This window comes from Zootermopsis nevadensis, unplaced genomic scaffold, assembly GCF_977971745.1.
Source record: "Zootermopsis nevadensis isolate Lab colony 2312 unplaced genomic scaffold, Znev_1.0 Znev_ptg000015l, whole genome shotgun sequence".
NCBI lineage: Eukaryota > Metazoa > Arthropoda > Insecta > Blattodea > Termopsidae > Zootermopsis > Zootermopsis nevadensis.
The window spans coordinates 4,609,593-4,628,643 of record NW_028259147.1 but is presented as its reverse complement, the minus strand read 5'-3'; the positions used below and the strand labels follow the sequence as shown (position 1 = coordinate 4,628,643).

General features: G+C 35.2%; 2 protein-coding genes across 15 annotated transcripts in view; both read left to right on the top strand.

Annotated features, from left to right (window-relative positions):
* Positions 1–12,596, top strand: part of LOC110838777 (peroxisomal acyl-coenzyme A oxidase 3) — a 117,013-nt gene extending 104,417 nt beyond the window's left edge. For 7 of the 12 annotated variants that reach the window (XM_087349097.1, XM_087349093.1, XM_087349092.1 and 4 more), the window contains 13 exons: positions 1,160–1,321; positions 1,540–1,695; positions 2,243–2,390; positions 2,824–2,998; positions 3,921–4,036; positions 4,476–4,642; positions 5,404–5,526; positions 6,255–6,375; positions 6,465–6,698; positions 8,978–9,132; positions 9,249–9,384; positions 10,424–10,578; positions 11,276–12,596. In XM_087349097.1, coding sequence (XP_087205223.1) covers positions 1,160–1,321; positions 1,540–1,695; positions 2,243–2,390; positions 2,824–2,998; positions 3,921–4,036; positions 4,476–4,642; positions 5,404–5,526; positions 6,255–6,375; positions 6,465–6,698; positions 8,978–9,132; positions 9,249–9,384; positions 10,424–10,578; positions 11,276–11,377 — 1,950 coding nt within the window. In that variant the 3' untranslated portion in view covers positions 11,378–12,596. The other 5 variants (XM_087349103.1, XM_087349101.1, XM_087349102.1 and 2 more) reach the window with 5 other exon arrangements.
* Positions 12,597–13,512: 916 nt separating this feature from the next.
* LOC110838776 (fatty acid-binding protein-like) lies at positions 13,513–18,555 on the top strand. 3 transcript variants are annotated; one of them, XM_022082353.2, is made up of 6 exons: positions 13,540–13,607; positions 14,054–14,229; positions 15,134–15,228; positions 15,741–15,913; positions 16,513–16,617; positions 17,086–18,555. In XM_022082353.2, the coding sequence occupies exons 3-6, from the start codon at positions 15,159–15,161 to the stop codon at positions 17,146–17,148; spliced, it is 411 nt and encodes a 136-aa protein (XP_021938045.1). In that variant the 5' UTR covers positions 13,540–13,607; positions 14,054–14,229; positions 15,134–15,158; the 3' UTR covers positions 17,149–18,555. The 3 variants fall into 3 exon arrangements, with proteins under 3 accessions (XP_021938043.1, XP_021938045.1, XP_021938046.1); XM_022082354.2 differs by lacking the exon at positions 13,540–13,607 and adding an exon at positions 14,338–14,435 and having other exon boundaries at positions 13,615–14,229; XM_022082351.2 differs by lacking the exon at positions 14,054–14,229 and having other exon boundaries at positions 13,513–13,607.
* The last annotated feature ends 496 nt before the right edge of the window (positions 18,556–19,051 follow it).

The following is a 19,051-nucleotide window of genomic DNA, read 5'->3' as shown; positions in this document are numbered from 1 at the left end:
CCATTTTGTATCCTCACATTTTATTTTATAAGTTTCATTTTAATATTATCCTCTCATCTGACCTTAGATCTAGCAAGTGGCCTCTTCACAAACCAATTTTCCCCTTTTTTCCTCTTACTTTTCAGATGATATTTCTTATGAATATGGGAATCTCTGTTCTTAAAAATTCAATAGTTTTGCTTCTTTATGCAATAGCAAGATACAAATATTTTTGTTTAGGATGTATTTCATTGGACATACCAGTATATAACATGAAATGGTAGAGTCAGTTTTAAAAAAATTCAGCCTCAGTGCATGTTCACTGGGCCAAGATTTGAACATGTGACCTCCCAAGTGCAGTGTAGGAGTATGACTTGCTCTTTGGGAACATTCATACATTCCTGTGAGTTGGTGAAATTTCATGTAGTGTATGTGATGGCATCATTTAGGTCTTTAGGACTCAGTAACTGCTTCATACAGAATAATGCTTGAGCAGCAGAGGTTTGTCATGAAAGCCAGTCCTTCAGCTATGTTCCAAGCTAGTTCAGTCCAGTTAACATCAATGTCTTCATACTCCATAAATATAATTTGTTAGGGTTAGCAGTTCCCTTGCTTGTGAATATAAATAGCGTGGGAAACATAACATATGGTTATGTCTCTGGAACAGATGTGAGGATGCACACACATATTAGCATGACTCATCTCTGACACAGCAATTTCTTGATCTGTTATCAGAGTCCATCAGTAGGCTATGCGAATGAATAATAATTGTTCCCAGAATTATTCTTCGTGTCTTCCTTTAAAGCCATTCCAGTTAAACGTATAATTCAATCACAAACAGTAGCAGTTCCAGCAACGCACACCTGTCTCCCATCAAAATCCACTCTGAGCAGCACTCCAACTTTTCATCTGTTTCAGTTACATTAAAGTATAATTTTTGTATGGCATATAGTGTGCTCCAGCAACCCATATAGAATGGAAATGATGCAGAAAGAGAAGTTTTAGTTTGCTCAAAATAAATCCTGAAAAATATATAATGCATTTGTAACAGCCGTGTATTATGGGTGCTTGCCATCAATGAAGATGACATGGTTCCTAATATTACAGTCCTTGTCATGATTGTGTTAATTATTCATAATAATTTTCTGAATAATGAACTGTAATTATTCTTCAATTCCAGTTAAAGGTGTGGAGAACTTTGGAATCTGACATTCTTTTTCATAGTAGTGATACAACTCTCAGTGTTGATGAACAGAAGCGCCTTGCCATGCTCCAGCTGATCAAGTACATTCAATACAGATTTTACACAGATGGTGTAGCAAATAATAACTACAGGAAGAAGGTATTTTAATTTATCAATTACAAGAGTTTTTATCATATCAGAAGCCTTGTAACAAAATGCTGAGGCTACATACACACAATAGAACTTTGATAATTGTGTTTCATTTACTTTAAATGTAACTATTTTAGGCAATTAAGGTATTTTGTGTATATTCACAAAATTAATTTCATTAAGCTATACATATTGCGTGTCATAGTTGCTTTGATTTTTTCCATAAGACTCGTACCATGATGACTTTGAATGAAGCAATGGCAGCCCTGAAACTCAACGTGTCTGTCAAGTTTGCTTTGGGTGTTTCCTTGTTTGCCAATGCCATTCTGACTCTTGGGACAGAACGCCATTTACCTCTATATGAAGCTGCATGGTGTGGAGAGGTAAGTCTGTTTGCTTAAAATATGTTTTTGTTATCACATGAATGCACAAAACATGCTGAGAGTCTGTGGCATAATAATAATGTGAATTCCATCATTTATAGCATTTGTGAATATAATTTGAATGTAGATTTACAGAATGCATCAAGTTTTTCTTGTTCACACAAATAAAAACCTTATAAACCTAGATCAGTGTCCATTTTGTGCTGAACCCAAAGTGCCACATGGACAACAATATATCATTGCCTTTTAAATGTTGTTCATTATGAGTAGCCATTTGCAAGGGCTGGATACACAACTTAATACTTAAAACTCGGGTGCTTTGGTACCCTGTGAGGATGGAAAAAATAAACAAACAGCAGCAACTCTGTGGGGTCTAGAACAGCAAAACTCATGGTTACACTACTGTTGTCATATAAACTTCTTCAAATATAATATTACTAGAGCAAAGCTCTTATGTGTAAATACAATGTAAAGTAAAACATTATTATTTATTATTAAATTTTCTGGAAAGAGCAAATATGAACCAAAAACTGTATCGTCATTGCAGATTTTAAGTTGTATTGCATTGACTGAGGTGGGTCATGGCAGTAACACGAAGCGAACGAGGACAACTGCAACGTATGATCCATCTACTCAGGAGTTTGTGATACATACACCTGACTTTCAGGCTGCCAAATGCTGGGTTGGAAACCTGGGTAAGTTGAGAATTGCTGCAGGTCTTTATGTGGGGTGGTGGTGGTAGTAGTGGTTTAGTAGTAGTAAATAATACATTTTTTAAAGAATGGATCCTAAAGGAGGATTGTTATTGGTAGAAGTCTGTAAGAATGAGATGAGAGGTTGAAATTGACTGCGTGGTGGAATTTAAAAGTACATCCAAAGTTTCTGGTCATGAAAGCTCAGGGTAAGATGCTACTTGGGAGATATAAACATAGGTGGGATAATATTAAATTGTATTTTAGAGAAATGATGTTTATATGGACTGGATTAAACTAGCTCAGAAAGAGTCCAGTGGTATATTTCTGTGAACAAGGTGATTAGTTAACCTTAAGGTTCTGTAAAAAAACCTATAAGAAACTGTTTTGTGGATTGATATCTGTTGCCATGACAAGCTATACTGTATATTTGCAGGTAAAACTTGTACATATGCCCTGCTGTTTGCACAACTGTGTACTGCTGATGGCACTTGTCATGGGCTGCACGGTTTTGTGACACCTGTCCGTGACCCAACAACACTACTACCATACCCAGGAATTATACTGGGAGACTTGGGAGAAAAGAATGGTTTGAACGGAATTGACAATGGGTTTGTGTGCACTTTACTGTCTTTCTTAACTAATTGCAAGAGTTAGATGAAGTACGATATCCATCAGAAATTAGCTGGAATATTATAAAGGATTGTTTCTGAAAGAGGAATTATTCTTACTTTACAGCCTCTGCATGCCCTCGTTGATTGTCTAGTTTTCATTAAGCTCATTATAAAGACCATTTCAGTGTATGTTACCATATTTTTATTTAAATCCCTAGCTAAGTAACTTTGGTAGTAGAATTCAATAGTTCAATACAACCAATATCATATTCCACCACGGGTCATTGACCACAGCCATTTTACTTCACTTTTGCATTCACAGTCATTTAAATATTTTCGTCTGACCATTGTCTTCCATATAGGTGCTTTATAATGTGTTCCCACAATTTTTTCCTTTTCTTTTCTTTCTTATTTCCTGTATAGTGGATCAAAAGGAAGTAAATTTTGATAATGTGGATTGAACTTGATTGTCTCAGGTCTATTGGAAGACTTCTGTCTTAGTGATATAATGTAAGGATATAATGACAGATAACTAGTGAGTTAGGAATAATTGTTATTTGCAGTTGTCGGCATATTGAATAAATCAAACCAAAAACATCTTATTTTATGCTGGTTTAATCAAAATTTTGGTAGTGCAATTTATTCATTCATTGATTAGCCCCTGGTATTAAACTGTATATCGCACCTGCTTTAACAGTCGATAGGTCTGCATTTTTTATTGTGTATTTTGTATGATTCTTACAGTATACAGCAATTATTTATTTAATTATCATTAACCAGTTGATGTTTGTAATGGTTGAGTGTGTTGTTTTCTTTGCGGAACTGAGTTATTAAATATTATTTGGTCACGCTTCAACTTCAAAGAGTTTATGAATTCCATGATTGGTGTAATAATCATGTTACTTTCCTTTAATGACAGATTCATCATTTTCCAACAGTATAGAATTCCAAGGGAAAGTCTGCTGAACAGGCTCAGTGACGTTACTGTTGATGGAGATTATGAAACTACATTTACTTCTCCTGAACAGCAACTTGGTAAGGAGTAAGATAGGTAGAAAGCTGTCATATTTAAACCCTGTAAGGAAGGAAACATGTTTTGAGTATTTTCGGTGTCTGGGGTATGAATGGAGGGTTGTTGCCGCTGCTTTGAGAAAGTCCACAACACAGATCTTTTGAGCTCCTGTGTGCCAGGATAGGTCAATCAGTACATTTACTGGCCACGGACTGTACAACTGGGTTTTCGATTCCTGGCAGGGGCAGCAATCGTTTCTTTGTAACCATTCCCAGGTTGCCTATTCAGTGGATACCAAGAAGTAAAGTGACCAGAGCATGAAGCATGAGAATTTCTGTCTCATGCCGAGGTTAAGAATACATGGAGCTACACCGTATTTTTTTCGTGACTTTACAAAGCTGTGTCTTTGCAAGGCTTATGTTTTATTAGTGACTTACGGAACTCTACTTGTATCCTGTGCAGGTGCGGCACTTGAAACATTATCTGCTGCTCGGGTTGGCATTATGGCAGAAGGTACAAATGCTTGCTGCTCTGCCGTGGCAATTGCTGTTCGTTATGCAGCAGTTAGGAAGCAGTTTGGCTCAACATCTGATGGCACTGAATTTCCTATAATAGAATATCAACTACATGTAAGTTTACTTGGTCAGCATTCCTATTGCTGCCCATTCTTTACAGATAATGACAGTCTAGTATGTTTGTATTAAACTTATATTCTAAACAGAGACAACTGAAAATATATTTGTAAATTGATATATTCTCAAGTATACTTTGAGATAAAAATTGTTTTCTAAGTCTGACACATGGTGATTAAAAATTAATCTTTTTATGTTTTATGTTCATGTGTTTATATAATACCCTAAAGGCAATGCAATTAAAATTTCAAAGCAGTTCAATATTGAACTTATTAAACCAAAATAAATATTTAATATGAGTGGAAATGCATCTGAATCCCTTCCTTAAAATTGCTGTTTTGGCAGATTTATTCAGGTAAATTTAATAAATGTGACCTGCTGAAGTACTTTGTTGTTTTCACATTAGTTTAAGCATGTCATTTTATACATATCATGATGACCCACTTAGCAGAGTGTCTATTTATGGGCTGAACAATGAGTTCAGTTTCTGGGAAGGACATTAGATTTGTTTTCACCCCACTGCTACATCAGCTGTGAGTCTCACCTTTGATGTTAAATGTATGGAACTTAACCTTACCTCCCTCCCCCCCCCCCTTCTACCCCCCCCCCCCCCCCCCCAAACACACACACACACACGCCATGTACCTTTCAGTGTTCATACTTAAATACAAAGCCAGCTGAACATTTTGTAAACCTTTTCATGTTTAAACTCATAAGTGTTAAATGTATTACTAGTGTGTACTTTATTCAATTTGCAGCAATGGCGGTTGTTTCCCTACATGGCTGCCACTTGTGTCTTGAAAGTGTATGTTGCAGACTTCACTGACCAGTATCTTGAATGTGTTGAGAGGTCAAATTCTGGGAAATCAATTTCTGACTTGGTAAGATTTTATACATCCCCGCTGTTTCTGACATTGGAAAAAATAAATACCCTTTTGTACTGAGTGTCTGAAAATCTGCTCCAAACATTGTTTCAACTTGCAGAAAGATTGATTCAGATCTGCTAGTTTCTGTTTTTTGTCAGTTGAATATTTTGAAGTATATTTTCTGGGGAAAAAATTCTTTACAGCTGATGTTGAACTGTACATTGATAGGATAGCAATAAAATGTGTCAGTAATAATTGCTTTTGAAATTCATGTAATAACAAATTGCTCATAGATTCTTCTTGTAGCGTTTCATCATTTTATTCTGTCGGAGCAAGAAATTTGAAGGTGCAACTAATTAGATACAGGAAGAACCAGTGTATATTTTCAAATTTATTAAATGATGTTAACAAGCTATATAACATTAGAATCCTAAGTTTGAATATAACCATGTCACTGAGGAAAGAACAGACTGAAGGTGTTTCAGAGCAAGGTGCTAGGGATAATTTTTGGATCTAACAAAGAGGAAGCTGAAAAGAAAGTACCATTTTAAAATCTGCACATCATACAACACCACCAACATTAAGTTTGTATAAAATTTATTTGTGGTGTGTTTAAACTAGAATTATGAATGCTGAATAAATATTAATTTTGAAAGTGGCCATTGCCTAGTTTAAGGTACCAGTATTATATCTGTGATCTGTTTTTTTAAGTTTCTAATTCCACATTAACGCTTCTGTTTCAGCCAGCGAGTGTTTCGGAAATTCATGCCATGGTGTCAGCAGCTAAACCTCTGATTACATGGACCTGCAGGGACACCGTACAGGAATGCCGGGAAGCATGCGGCGGACATGGATATCTGAAAGGTTTTCTTTGTGGTATTTTTACGTTTGAAATTTGTACATATTTTATGTTTCCTGTACTTGTTCTGATTCCTCCGGCTTCTGTTCGTCAGCATCAGGCCTGGGTGACCTTCGCAACAATTTTGATGCTTCAGTGACATATGAAGGAGACAACAATGTATTGGTCCAGCAGACGAGTAACTGGCTTCTGAGACAGTGGAATAAAGTCAGGGAGGGTGAAGAAGTTGCATCGCCATACAATACTGCTGATTTCCTCTCAAATGCAGCAGACATTTTAAAGAAGAAATTCACAGGCAGAGATCTTCAAGATGTTATAAATCATAACTGTAAGTAGGAGAAGTAAACTTACTTTAGCATTTTTCTCTTGTTCTGTTGTCGTGGAATGATTGTGAATCTTGTGGCTTGGCAGTGAATTTAAAACTCATTATTATGGCAGTGTAGTATGTTCAAGTTTTATTACGCTTTGTCTTGGTGTTGCTGTTCTAGCATTTTCAAAAGCATTCTGTAAATGTTATTCTGAAGATTTCTGTCCTCTGGGTTGTTGCACTGTGTAGTCTGGTAGAAGTTTACAGCAGAAGATTTCTGTCTTCTGGGTTGTTGCACAGTGTAGTCTGGTCGATGCTAACCAACGTTTCAGAGGTATTCATCGCCCTAATGACGGAGGCAGTATGACCTTAGAAACGTTGGTTAACATCGACCAGACTACACAGCGCAACAACCCGGAAGACAGAAATCTTCATACTCACCGCCGTGAAAACCTCAAATCTTACAAATGTTATTCTGTCGGCGTACACGTTTTCATTTTCAACTATTTCACTTCACATCTTTCATCTTTCTTTGTCTTCATTTATCTCATCCTTTGGCACCTTCCTGCTTATTATCTTTTGCCATGCAGGTTCCTGTATGTAGATGAAATTCTTGAGGCTCATCAGTGAGGATTCCAGCATAACAGATCAACTACCAATCAGACATCTGTTTTTGCAGATATTAGACAAAAATGGGAGTACAATGGTACAGTACGCCAGCTGTTTGTAGACTTCAGAAAATTATCATAAATTGTAATTGAATGAAACTTATTGCAACATTTATGTACATTCAGATTTTTCTGTTACAGTCTAACCCTATTAGAGCACCACTCTTTGCTCATCACCAATATTGGTGTTAAAGTGCAGATATCAGTAAATTTAAATTGTCTATTTTTATGTTGTGATGTTTTAAAATTCTGTATGTTTTGTGTGTACTCAACTTTCTTTCATCATGACCATCCTGGCGATTGTATTCAAAGTGAAAGTGAAGTGTGTTTGCGTACTATACGTTACTTAAGGAAAGTTGGCAGAAAGCTCTTTCATTGTGGAATAGTCCACTAGCCCTGTTTTACCATAATTATTGGAATTTCTTACCTGTTACTGTTTACAACTTATTCTTGATAATGATTCAAGTTTCAAATTAACACCGTCCCAGTAGCAGGTTCATTTACTTCACCTGCATGAATTTGGTATGTCGCCATTTACACTATTGATCTCAATTAACAGCCCAATTTTCATTTAATGGCACTATATTATTTGTGAATGCACTTGTAGGTGAGCAGTATTTTTACAGCTAAATATTTGAGGGAGTTGTCTGTATAGCTGGCAAAAACACAATGGCATAACATTGTATAATACTTTATTATGGTGCTTAATGGTATATTTGTCTTAAAAACAAATGTTAGTAGATGGTGGTCAATGGGAGTGGTGCTATACTGGAGAATTTCTTTTGAAATTACACAGGGTACAAAGGTTCCTAGGATTTCATGGGTGAAGTGCATAAGTGGTTGTATACAGAGGGGTGTTGTATCTGGGTTTGACTGTACATTTCTTATTTAAAATGGTTTAAATGCACAGTGCATTTCTTTTGCCATAATTATTTATTTATCAGTTTCATAAGCTGTGCTTATCTTTTTTACCAAAAGACAGGACAGAATCTTAGTATATGTATATCTGATAAATCCTTGATAGAAAATGGAACAAATTCAAATTGAGGCACTCAAAATTGACAGTAATAAAGTTAAGTTATATTTATTATGAAATTGAGAGCAGATTAAATGCTGACAATACTTGCTTCTGTTCAGTCAAGAACCTTGTCTTTTTACCTGAAGATTGAAATATATGAATCTAGTTCTGCCTGTTTTTCTGTACTGTAGTGAAATTCTCTCACTCTAAGTGACAAATATGAATTGAGGGCATTTGAAAGGAGTGCTGATCAACATACATATGAAGAAAATTACTAAAAATGTGAGGAACTTCATAATTTTTACTTGTATGTAACATTGCTGTAGTGAAGTCAGGGATGTGATGGGTGGGACATATGGAAGGAAGATCCCTTGGGAAACAGCATAAATTGGAGAATAATGTTAAAACATATCTTGGAGAAGTGGGATGTGAAAATATGAATTGGAATGATCTGTCTGAGGATAGGATCCAATGGTAGGTTGTTATGACTATGTTAAATAACATTTAAGTTCCATAAAAGCAAATAATATCTTGATTTTGGAAAAGGAGACCCTGGAGTTTGCAATTCAGCACATGAATTGAATCTGTCTACAGTTCTGTTTTCCATTTTGCAGTTATTCTGAACTCCTATCAGTGGTTGATCTGCTGGCTGCTTCAGGAGACACACAGGAGACTTTGTTTTTCACAGGAAAAAGGAGAAGACAATTTCACTGCTAGAAATAATGCTCAGGTTTTTCGAGCTAGGACTCTGTCTCTCGCCTATGCTGAGGTAAGGAATTGTCATTTGTATTTTTCATTATAGTGACTCAGATTTGTAAGGAATGTTCACTAAGAACCTGCCCAAAGATGGTTATTGGAGATCTATTTGGCAGAATCATGTTGCAGAATAATGCACTGATGTACTTCTGGAGAAGATGCATCAGTCAGAGCTTGGACAGTGCTGTTCAAACTGTTCTGGTGAAATTATACACTCTGTATGGGTTGTGGTGTCTGGACAAACATCTGACATTATTATATCAAGGTAAGGGTTTCACATTTCACATAGAGTGGAGTGAGCTTATAATACTGAATGGTAATTACAGTGGTTTTACGGTTGTTTGGTTTGTTTGTTTGTTATTTTGTTTTGGAGGGCACACTGCAATGTAAACACTTTGATAAAAAGTAAAGGTGTCCCACTGTATGCCATGTTGGCACTTGGGGGGGGGGGGGGGGGGGGGGGGTAGAGAAGGTATAGCTCCTACACACTTTGACAAACTGCATAGAAAGGTAGTTGGTGCAGTATTAAACTATGAAAGAACACAGTCACTAAATAAAAATAAATTATTGTTACAGCAGTAATGATTCACCTGTTATACCTGGAGTATGCCTTGTGTGTATCAGGCAAGAAGTGAAGGAATATTTTATCATCAGAGACTGTGAGTCATAATATGGGGTACACTTGACATGTATTCAGTTTGAGCTCTCAGTGAGTAGAGTGTAGTGAGTGCTGTGTGCAAAAACTATTTATGCATTTACAGAAAGATGATCTTCAAAATGCAAGTTTATTCTCTGATGTACAGACAAATTTAAACATTGCTAATCCCAAAACAAACAGTTGGATGTAACTTGGTGCCATTTCCATCTTGTTCACATCCTTGGAACCTGATTCATATTAATTTTAATGTAACAGCAATACAGTCGTGAAGTATGTCATATGTACTACTCTACATTAACCTTATTTTGTTTTCAAACCACAGTAACTGACTCATGGCCATATAATATTTATGTATCTAGCACAGGAAATGCATTACATATTTCCAGAAGACACAGTCACAGTCGTATAATCATTACATCTGTAGTGGAGTAAAAGACCATCACATAATTTAAATGACCACACTATATGTCTGTGATTAGTACATCCGGTATGGAAGAAATGCTGCCACTTTACTTCAGATTGCACTACATTTAATTCCAATTTTTGTATTTTGAATTTAAGTTGTTTCATTTGTTGACTGTAAACCCATTAATGAGCCAACCAAACCACATCATATAGGTTAGTGTTTGCAGTATGTTTCACGCAGGTGGGTACGCAACAGGCTCCAACCTCTCTGATCTAGTCAAGGAGGGTATTCTACAGATGTGTTCCCAGCTAAAGTCAGAGGCTGTGGCTGTTGCCGACTCTCTAGCTCCTCCAGATTTTGTTCTGAATTCTGTAATAGGGAAGTCAGATGGAAAGGTTTGTATAAAGAAGCATGCCATAGAGTTAATGGTGTTCAGTGGGTCTGCATGCAGCCTGTAGAAATTTAAGATTAGTTTTCAGTTTTTTAAGTTCCTGGGGAATTTAAGACATTACATGATACAAACTTTGTGGTTTATACTTGTTTTACCTATTATCATTAGGATAGTGATATATAGATAGCTATGTTGGCCAGGGCATGCATGTAGGAAAGGGAGGACAGGAAATACAAAGAATTGGTGGAAAATGGTCACTTCAATGATGAATAAATTAAGATATTATGAAAATGGGTTATAAAGAGGGGAGGTGTATAGATCTAGTTCTGGATGACATCCAGTGATGGGCTTTGGTATTAGTGGCGTTGAACCAAGAAAGATTGTTTATAAGTGTTTTCATGATCATTGGCATGGTGAATGGCTATTTATTTGAAACATAGGCTTGCAATTATGCAGTAACATAACTCCTAGTTTTACCCAAATCAGGTGTGACATGACAAATAGGTCAGTTTTTGAAATTTCAACCTCGGTAAGTTTGCTTCATTGGTACTCTTTGAATGTGGAATCCTCTGTGTTTTGGATGTGCAGCAAATTTGATTTTGAGGTCACTGTCAAAAGAACATTAAAGCATTGATTTTCATGTCTTTTATATTAATTACAATATAAGGCATGAAGTCTAATTCATTTATTTTTATATCCAGCTATATGATAATCTTCAAGCCCACTTCTTTCACAACTCAGGAGCAATGCAACGACCAACATGGTGGAATGAAATTGTGCCAAAACTTTCATCTAAGCTGTAAATGCTGGTACAACAAATCTATTCAGCTGTGTGCATACAAAAATTAGTGTATAAAGTATTTATATTGTCGATTGTCCATCGCAGTACAAATTGTTCAAGTTCAGATCATAGTACTGTATGTCTGTATCTGTAGACAATTATTACCCTTCCAAGTGGATATGGGAACAAATACCTGCAAAAAGGAATGTGCAGGCACATTGCCATAAATATTTTTGAGATCTTATTGAGAAGCAACAGGTGCTATCTCTTTCAGATTATCTGGCTGATATTTAATATGTACTGCCAAAATCTGACACTGCTAATACATTACATATTTACATGCATACATTGTCTTTTAGCAACTCGCATTATTTATATAGCTTGATATTTGAGTTCTGAGTTTAAACAAATTAATGTTTGTGAACAATTTTTTTAAAAATTACTTTTGGAATTGTAACATTCTATTTCTCCTCTTTCCTGTCTGTCTGTATTGCATTAAAATATAACTGGGGACCTGAGCCAACTGAGTTGTGAACCACTTGCGTTAGTTATCTTATGACAGATTTCTCTTCCATTCTCTTTCTTGTAGTAAGCACTTATCTTGTGTCTGTGTCAACCTTTTTCTGTTTCTGTTCTCTTCTGTATTTATTCGTTTTACCTGGTCCAGTAGTTGTCATCCTTATTTGTCTCAAAAGAATCGAATTGCCCTAGTCATCTCCATACTGATATATCCGTAAATTTGATACACTTCTTTTATAGTGCTTCTATTTTTATATCATGCCTGATATTACATTAGAATTGTCCCATCTTGTTTCTCTTAGTACTCCACAAAACCTTTGTTGTAGCCAGTAATACTCTTATACCTCTTATTGTCTAGTCTGTGTTTTTGTTCAGAATAGATAAGTAATATGTTTACAACTACACAAGTGTAATATTGTTCTGACATTCTTCAATTCCCAACCTACCCATTATTTTGATGAAACTGTTGGTGCAGTTAAAATTTAAATGGTGATTCATTTGAGGTAAAGTACCCAGATAAATGTAAATTTGAATTGTGGTCAGTATTCTTTTATTGATGTAAAAGTGTGATATTTGGTGTATTGGTGTGTAACATTTAACAGTTGGTAACCATGTGTTCACAATTTGGGGAGTGACTTCTTGTGATTATGTGTACATCCACGAACCCCCAGATTGCTTTTATAAGAAACTTGTTACAAAATAAACTCAATGAGTAAGTGGAAGATGTATATATAAGACATTTCTTTCCCTTCCAAAATGTTCCTGCTGTGAGGACTGATAATTTTGAACATGAATGGAAGTTTGTTATATTGTTTACTGCTTTTGGCATCTTCTGTTTTTGCTGGTCAGTCTACATTCTCTTATGTCATACCATAGCCTTTCCTTTTAGATTTCTTAATAGCTCTTCTCTTTTTTCATGAAGTCATATTTTGTCTGGCTGAATGATCTTTGTTCTGTGTCATTCCTTTAAATGTTAATAATAATTCCCTTCTTGATATCCTGTTCTATTTACCATCTTTAAGTGTCAAAACCATTACAGTAAATTCCCCTAAAATTATGTTCACAGAGTTTGGATTTCAACTACTATTATTAAGATTTGATTTCAAATTCTTTTCTATCTGGTTCTTTCCTCAGTAGTTTTACAAAATTTAATATCCTTATCTTGGATATTGCTTCTGTTTCTCTTTGTAAGTTTCAGTGTTAGATGTTGACACTGATTTAAAATATACATCATAATTCTTTTGTGTTGTTTTGGGGTATGTGTTCTGTATCATTCCATTTATGATTTTTTATACTTCTAATTTAAATTGGATGAAGGAAAGGGATTCTTTAGTGTACAGTAAGGTATGCTTCCTCAGTCTATAGAAGTTTGGCAGTAGATATACCTAAGTTTTATGAAATTACACTTGTGCAAAAAAGACAATTTTCAGGCTTGAAACTATATTTTTTACTAGATGTACCATATATTGAGCAGCTGTTATTTCCATAACAGCATTAACTAGCCGATATAAATGGATACGCTTAGAAACTGAGTTTTTAATGTTAAATTTTATCTGAATAAGTTTTTTGCTTCAAATGCTTAAAGCTATTCAATCGTGCTTCTATGGCATAAATTATTTAAAATTGCACTTCCGTATTGTCATTTTACCATCGTTCCGATAGATGGCGACAATTGATACCCACAAATTGAGATAAATAATTTTTTGTGGGGAGTGGTCTTTGTGGTTGTTCGGGTAAGATTTGAGAATGTTGGATTTTCATCTCGCGCTAACAGCATAATTGTACATACTCTTCCCAGCGTTTATTTCTGCAATTAAAGAAAAATGAGTTGACAGTTGAATATTGTTATTTTTACGGAGACTTGATGAGCAAGTTTATCACGTTTTAAATGTTATTTCATATGGCTGAACTTTTTAAATTATTTTTGGATAACGACCAGTAACTTTTACGTGTATTTTGTATCAGATGTTTGGTGAAACGCGTCGTCCGTGCATGGGTTAAGTGTTGTCATTTCGGGTGCTAAAATTGTTGCTCCTTTTTCTTTGTTATTTAGAACATTCTTGGACGCGGCAGAAGGAGAGCAGTCGGTGCAAATACTATAATAATAAATTACCATAGTATATTTAGTAGCCTTTCCTAACATTGCAACATACCATTTTCAAAACTACTTGGTTTGTAGGATGTTTCAAACACACCATGTCGAGTACAGCCTTCAGCTTCTGAGATACAGTTTACAGTGAACTGGGAAAAAACTATAAAGAAATTTCAGTTCTATTTCAAGGCGTTATTCTAGCTGACCGAAGATAATCTGTAAATACTGACATCATAGTTGTTTCCTCAGCAGAAACAAACAAGGTACCCCCAAATTTAAATTGGACATTATAGAATATGTATACTTATTTTGTTGACATTACACATCATCCAAGTGTTTGTAATTGAAACCAACAAATGTTCTGTCTTAAGGCAATAGTATAAACCACTACTCTGTTTGGCCCCCTGGTCAACCTAGTCCGAGCCTTGAACTTGTTTAATTGAGCAGATATGTTCAAGCATGTCACAAGGTATCTATACTCAGTGTATTCTATGTTAGGACCTGAAGCACACCTTGCATAGGCACAAACAGGGTTCCTTCTTAGAATAGGCAAAACTTTAATGATGTGATGGGGTGACAAAAGTGCTGCAGAAAGAGCACTGGTATGATGTAATAAGCATGGTTTTTAAGTGGGCTAGATTTTATGCCATTGCAGATTTTAAGTTCTCCAATTTGGAGATAGCAGACAATTCATGGCAATCACTTTGGTTAACAATTCCTTTCAACTGCATTGCTTATATAGTATTGGATAAAAGGTTAAATTTGAAAGGAAGCAGTTGTGGACTGAGGAAGTGGTGGAAACCACAGTAAACCTCAGATCAGCATTTGAACCCAGGACCTCTCAAGTTTAAAGCAGAAATGCTAACCTCTACATCATAATAACTGTTGAAGTGAAGATAATGTTGCAGTTTTAATAATGCTACTGCCTAAGAATTCTGTATTATTTTTAGGTTAGGTTTTGGAATAGGCTGATGATTTTATATTCATTTATCTGTATAAAATATTGCTGTTCTGTTACTGCGTGCTGGTGGTTATCCAGAGAATTCCTGTACTTTCGAATGAGCATTGACTCTCCATATGTTTCTGTATTCATCATCCATGTTCTTCCATTACATTCAGTTCTATGTAACCTGCAGTTGAAACTGCATTATTAATAATTTGTTACAGGTAATCAGGGCATCTAGAACTGAAGATGGTTAAGATAACTGGAAAATACCAGCTAGAGAAGAATGAAAACTTGGACGGCTACTTCAAAGCAATTGGTTAGTAATTGAATGAAAGCAACACCAAATTTTGTAGTATCAAAACTTCAAACAAGTTTTATATCAGATTCTGAAAGTTAAATATTTTCACAAGAGCCTGTGTCAGTTTGATCTAATACACAGTATTAAATCATTCCATGGTTCTATATTAAATATATTTCCCATTACCCTCTAAGCGATCAAATTACTAATTTCCCATTACTTCATGCTGGAAATCAAACCTTGTTCATCCTGTCTGTAGCCAGTCACTACTCTTACTGAACTATCCTGAATGAGAATTTTCAGTAACCAGAACAATAATTTTCTTGCTTGTATTTTTAGAGAATTCTAAGTAAGAACAACAGCAGTTATCTGTGTTCTGTGTTTTTATTATTTAGAGTATGAAATATATAAGACACTACTGACTATGAATCCCTATATAATATCTACCTTTTGCTTCTAATGACATAACAATAACTTCCTCAAGACAGTGTTTTTTTGGGACTATAACTGATTTGACACACAATTTGCAGGTGTTCCATATGTGGCTCGGAAGATGATGGCTGCTTCCACACCTGTAGTTGAGATTTCTTGTAAAGACGAGATCTGGACTGTTAAAACTTCAACATTAATTCGAACCACTGTATTGAATTTTAAAGTTGGAGAAGAATATGATGAAGTAATGCCATCTGGGGAGGTATTGAAAGTAGGTAGCTTCATTTTAATATGTTCTCCAAATGCTCTAAGTTCATGGCCATTGGGACCTCAACATCTATGGACTAGACCTCTGAATTTCAGTTTCTGGCAGGGGTGTTGGAATATTTCTCTTCACCATCACTTAACTCTCATGAGACTTTTTTCTCTCTTTCCAGTGATATATCATTTCTCATCTGATGCTGTGTAACCAATACATTTGATGACATGTAATTAAATAATCCAATAACAAAGCAATTAGCCATGTTTATGATTTGTCTGAAGACTACCAAGCCTTTTCTCAAAAGTATACATAGGCTATTTCTCTGGTATAAAGTGGCCAGGACTTGGAGCTGAAAAGGCTGGACTCTGGTTTTGTAGGGTGATAAATAAAAAATGAGATGTACAAGACACATAGCACACTTGGGATGTTTACTTTCAGATTTCACCCAACGTACTTATTTCAGATGTTTTCTTCTTGTTTGTTTCTTAATACCTCCCAATATTATTGCTACTGCTTCTCTTACCAGCTATCATCACAAAATTTGGTTTTGACAAGCGAAATTTTGGAGTTATAATAATGACGTAGTTGCAGTATTACGTAATTTCCAGAACACAACAACTTTAGAAGATGATGAATTGAGAACCATATCAAAAATACCAGACGGAAGTCAGACTTCAAGATCGTACAGTTTTTCTGATACAGGGATGTTATTGGTATGTACAATAACCATCAAACCTCATTAGTTTGTCCATTATGTTATTGCTTAGAGAACTACAAGAACAGAATTCTTTTATCTTCAGGGCAGACATAGTGCAAGAACCCTGAAGCCCACCATCAGTAACAGATTATGTTTGCAGAAATGGAAAATTCAAATGTTATAACCATAATCTTTGTTCATCAGAACCCATTAGAGTTGAATCATAATGTTTCTTGTTTTAAAATACCACCATCAAAACTTGTTTAAATTAGTACAAATTCAGTTATTAAGTAATGTTTTCATTTGTTTAATATTTTGACGGCTGCAAATAGCTTGTGCATTTAATTTAATTTAAATGTTAATTGGTCAGTGAAGCAAATAAAAACTTTAGGCCATAGCACACTAATTTGAATAAGTTCTAAACTCCTTTTTACATTACATTTACTAAAATATGTTGATTATATTTTTATTGGGCCTTTTTCAGACACTTACTCATGAGAAAAGTGGACAGACAGCAAAACGGCATTTCAAGAGGCTGGCTGATTAGTCTTCTGTGGGTGTCTGCATATGTGTAGGTATGGAAAGGGATTTTTTTTATATATATATATCCACAGTGACTTATTTTTTGAAGGGAAGGGATGTGGGTTGCTTGTTATTCCATCATACCTTACGCTAAGCCCAAGTCATATTACATTAATTAATTTGATTATATTAATAATTTCTGATCAGAAAAAAAGATCAGAATCGGTGGTTTCTTTTTCATTGATATAAAATTTGCACCTGGGAAAATTCTTATACTGTTATATATATTTTTATCTTTAATACTGTTACTGAAAGAGTCAGTATAAAACTTAATAATATGAAAATGTTATTTTAATGTTATATGTGTAAAGAAGGATCTACTCTGAACATACATATTTCATCACGTCCCAGTGGGGATGAAGACACAATGTTACAGACACACAATTGTACACCAGTGACATGCTTGAAATTGGTGTGCGTTATGAGTTCATCAGAAAAGGATGTCATAATATGGGGCTAGGTGGAGAATCAAAAGGAAACGGTGTCTTGTTGCAAAAAATGTTTCAGCCTACAGCATATTTGTAGCTTCACAAAATTTATCTAAGTATTCCAGTAAATTTAACTAAATTTATTTTTTGTCAGGGAATTATTCCATGAACTGTATGAATATGTTAAAACAAAGGGGCACAACTACAGAAATGCAAAGCCTCTTGAAGAATCTCTTGTACTGTTAGGTAATATGAAGTTTATCTGGTAACATTCATTATCTAAGATAGTACACACTTATTAAAGTTTCGTTAGATTATGAGTTTCATAATATTCATATGAATAATTGCACAGATAAAGTTTTCTACAGTTTGTGTCAGCTTTAGTATAGACTGTTGGCATCAGTCCTCATGGCTGCAGTGTCCCAATTGGCATGTGAGAGGGTTATTGTACAACCCATCGCATCACATTTCACAAACAAGTTACACATGCATGTCTGTCATGTTCTCTGTCTTCAGCGTAAAAAGTTCAGTTTAAAATGATGTTCTAAAATGAGTCTTGTTGTTTCGTATATCTTTGGTGTATCTAGACCCAGCCCAAGATGTACTAATTGCAAACCATGTTCTTAGTACAGTGCACAGTATGAATTTCTGTGTACTCTGATTTGTCAGAGGCATGAAAGAGATTACTGCTGTAATTATTCTTGTCATGCTTAATATTCCTTCAAAGTTCCAATGTAAACTATTGTCTTTAATCCTTTCTATACTGTGAGTGCAATATCTTGCCAATTGTTCTTCCAGCTGCTTTTACATCAACACTTCTATTTGTCAGTTTTCTATAACACCTGATATTTTTTGTATGATACGTTATACTGTAGGTACTAGATCTGAGCCAGGTTGAACATCTCTGAGTTCAAAGAAGATAATGAAGCCAGTATAAATTTTTATCAAAAAGTGACTGTACTATTAAATTGCCACCTTTGTACTATTAAATTGCCACCTTTCTGCTCCGTTTTGGAAATATGTGGAGTGTGGGGCTCAATACTCATACGGCATTTTGCTGTTGCTTCTCAGTATACATAGTCAGTGTTATCTCCTCAAATGACATTTGCTTCAGCCTTCATTGGCTCAGATTTAGCATGCCTATCCAGGATATATTCAGTTTGAACGTCAGCTGCACTTCCATGCATAACTATCCTTTTACTTAAATCCATGCTAAAATAATAAGCTTTAGTCTTTGTTAAAGCATACTGCATGGTTGGTTTAAAAGCAGCCTCGTTCAGCACTTATATAGGCTTGATGCAAAGTCATCTAAGGGAAATTCTTTTGGTGACTGTTAGAAACTCTTGCCTCAATTTGTATCTTTCTTGCCAATACAAATTATGTAATCTTTTAATGTTCAGACAAGACAATAAAGGCATCTCAAGCTCCTTGGAGTTAACA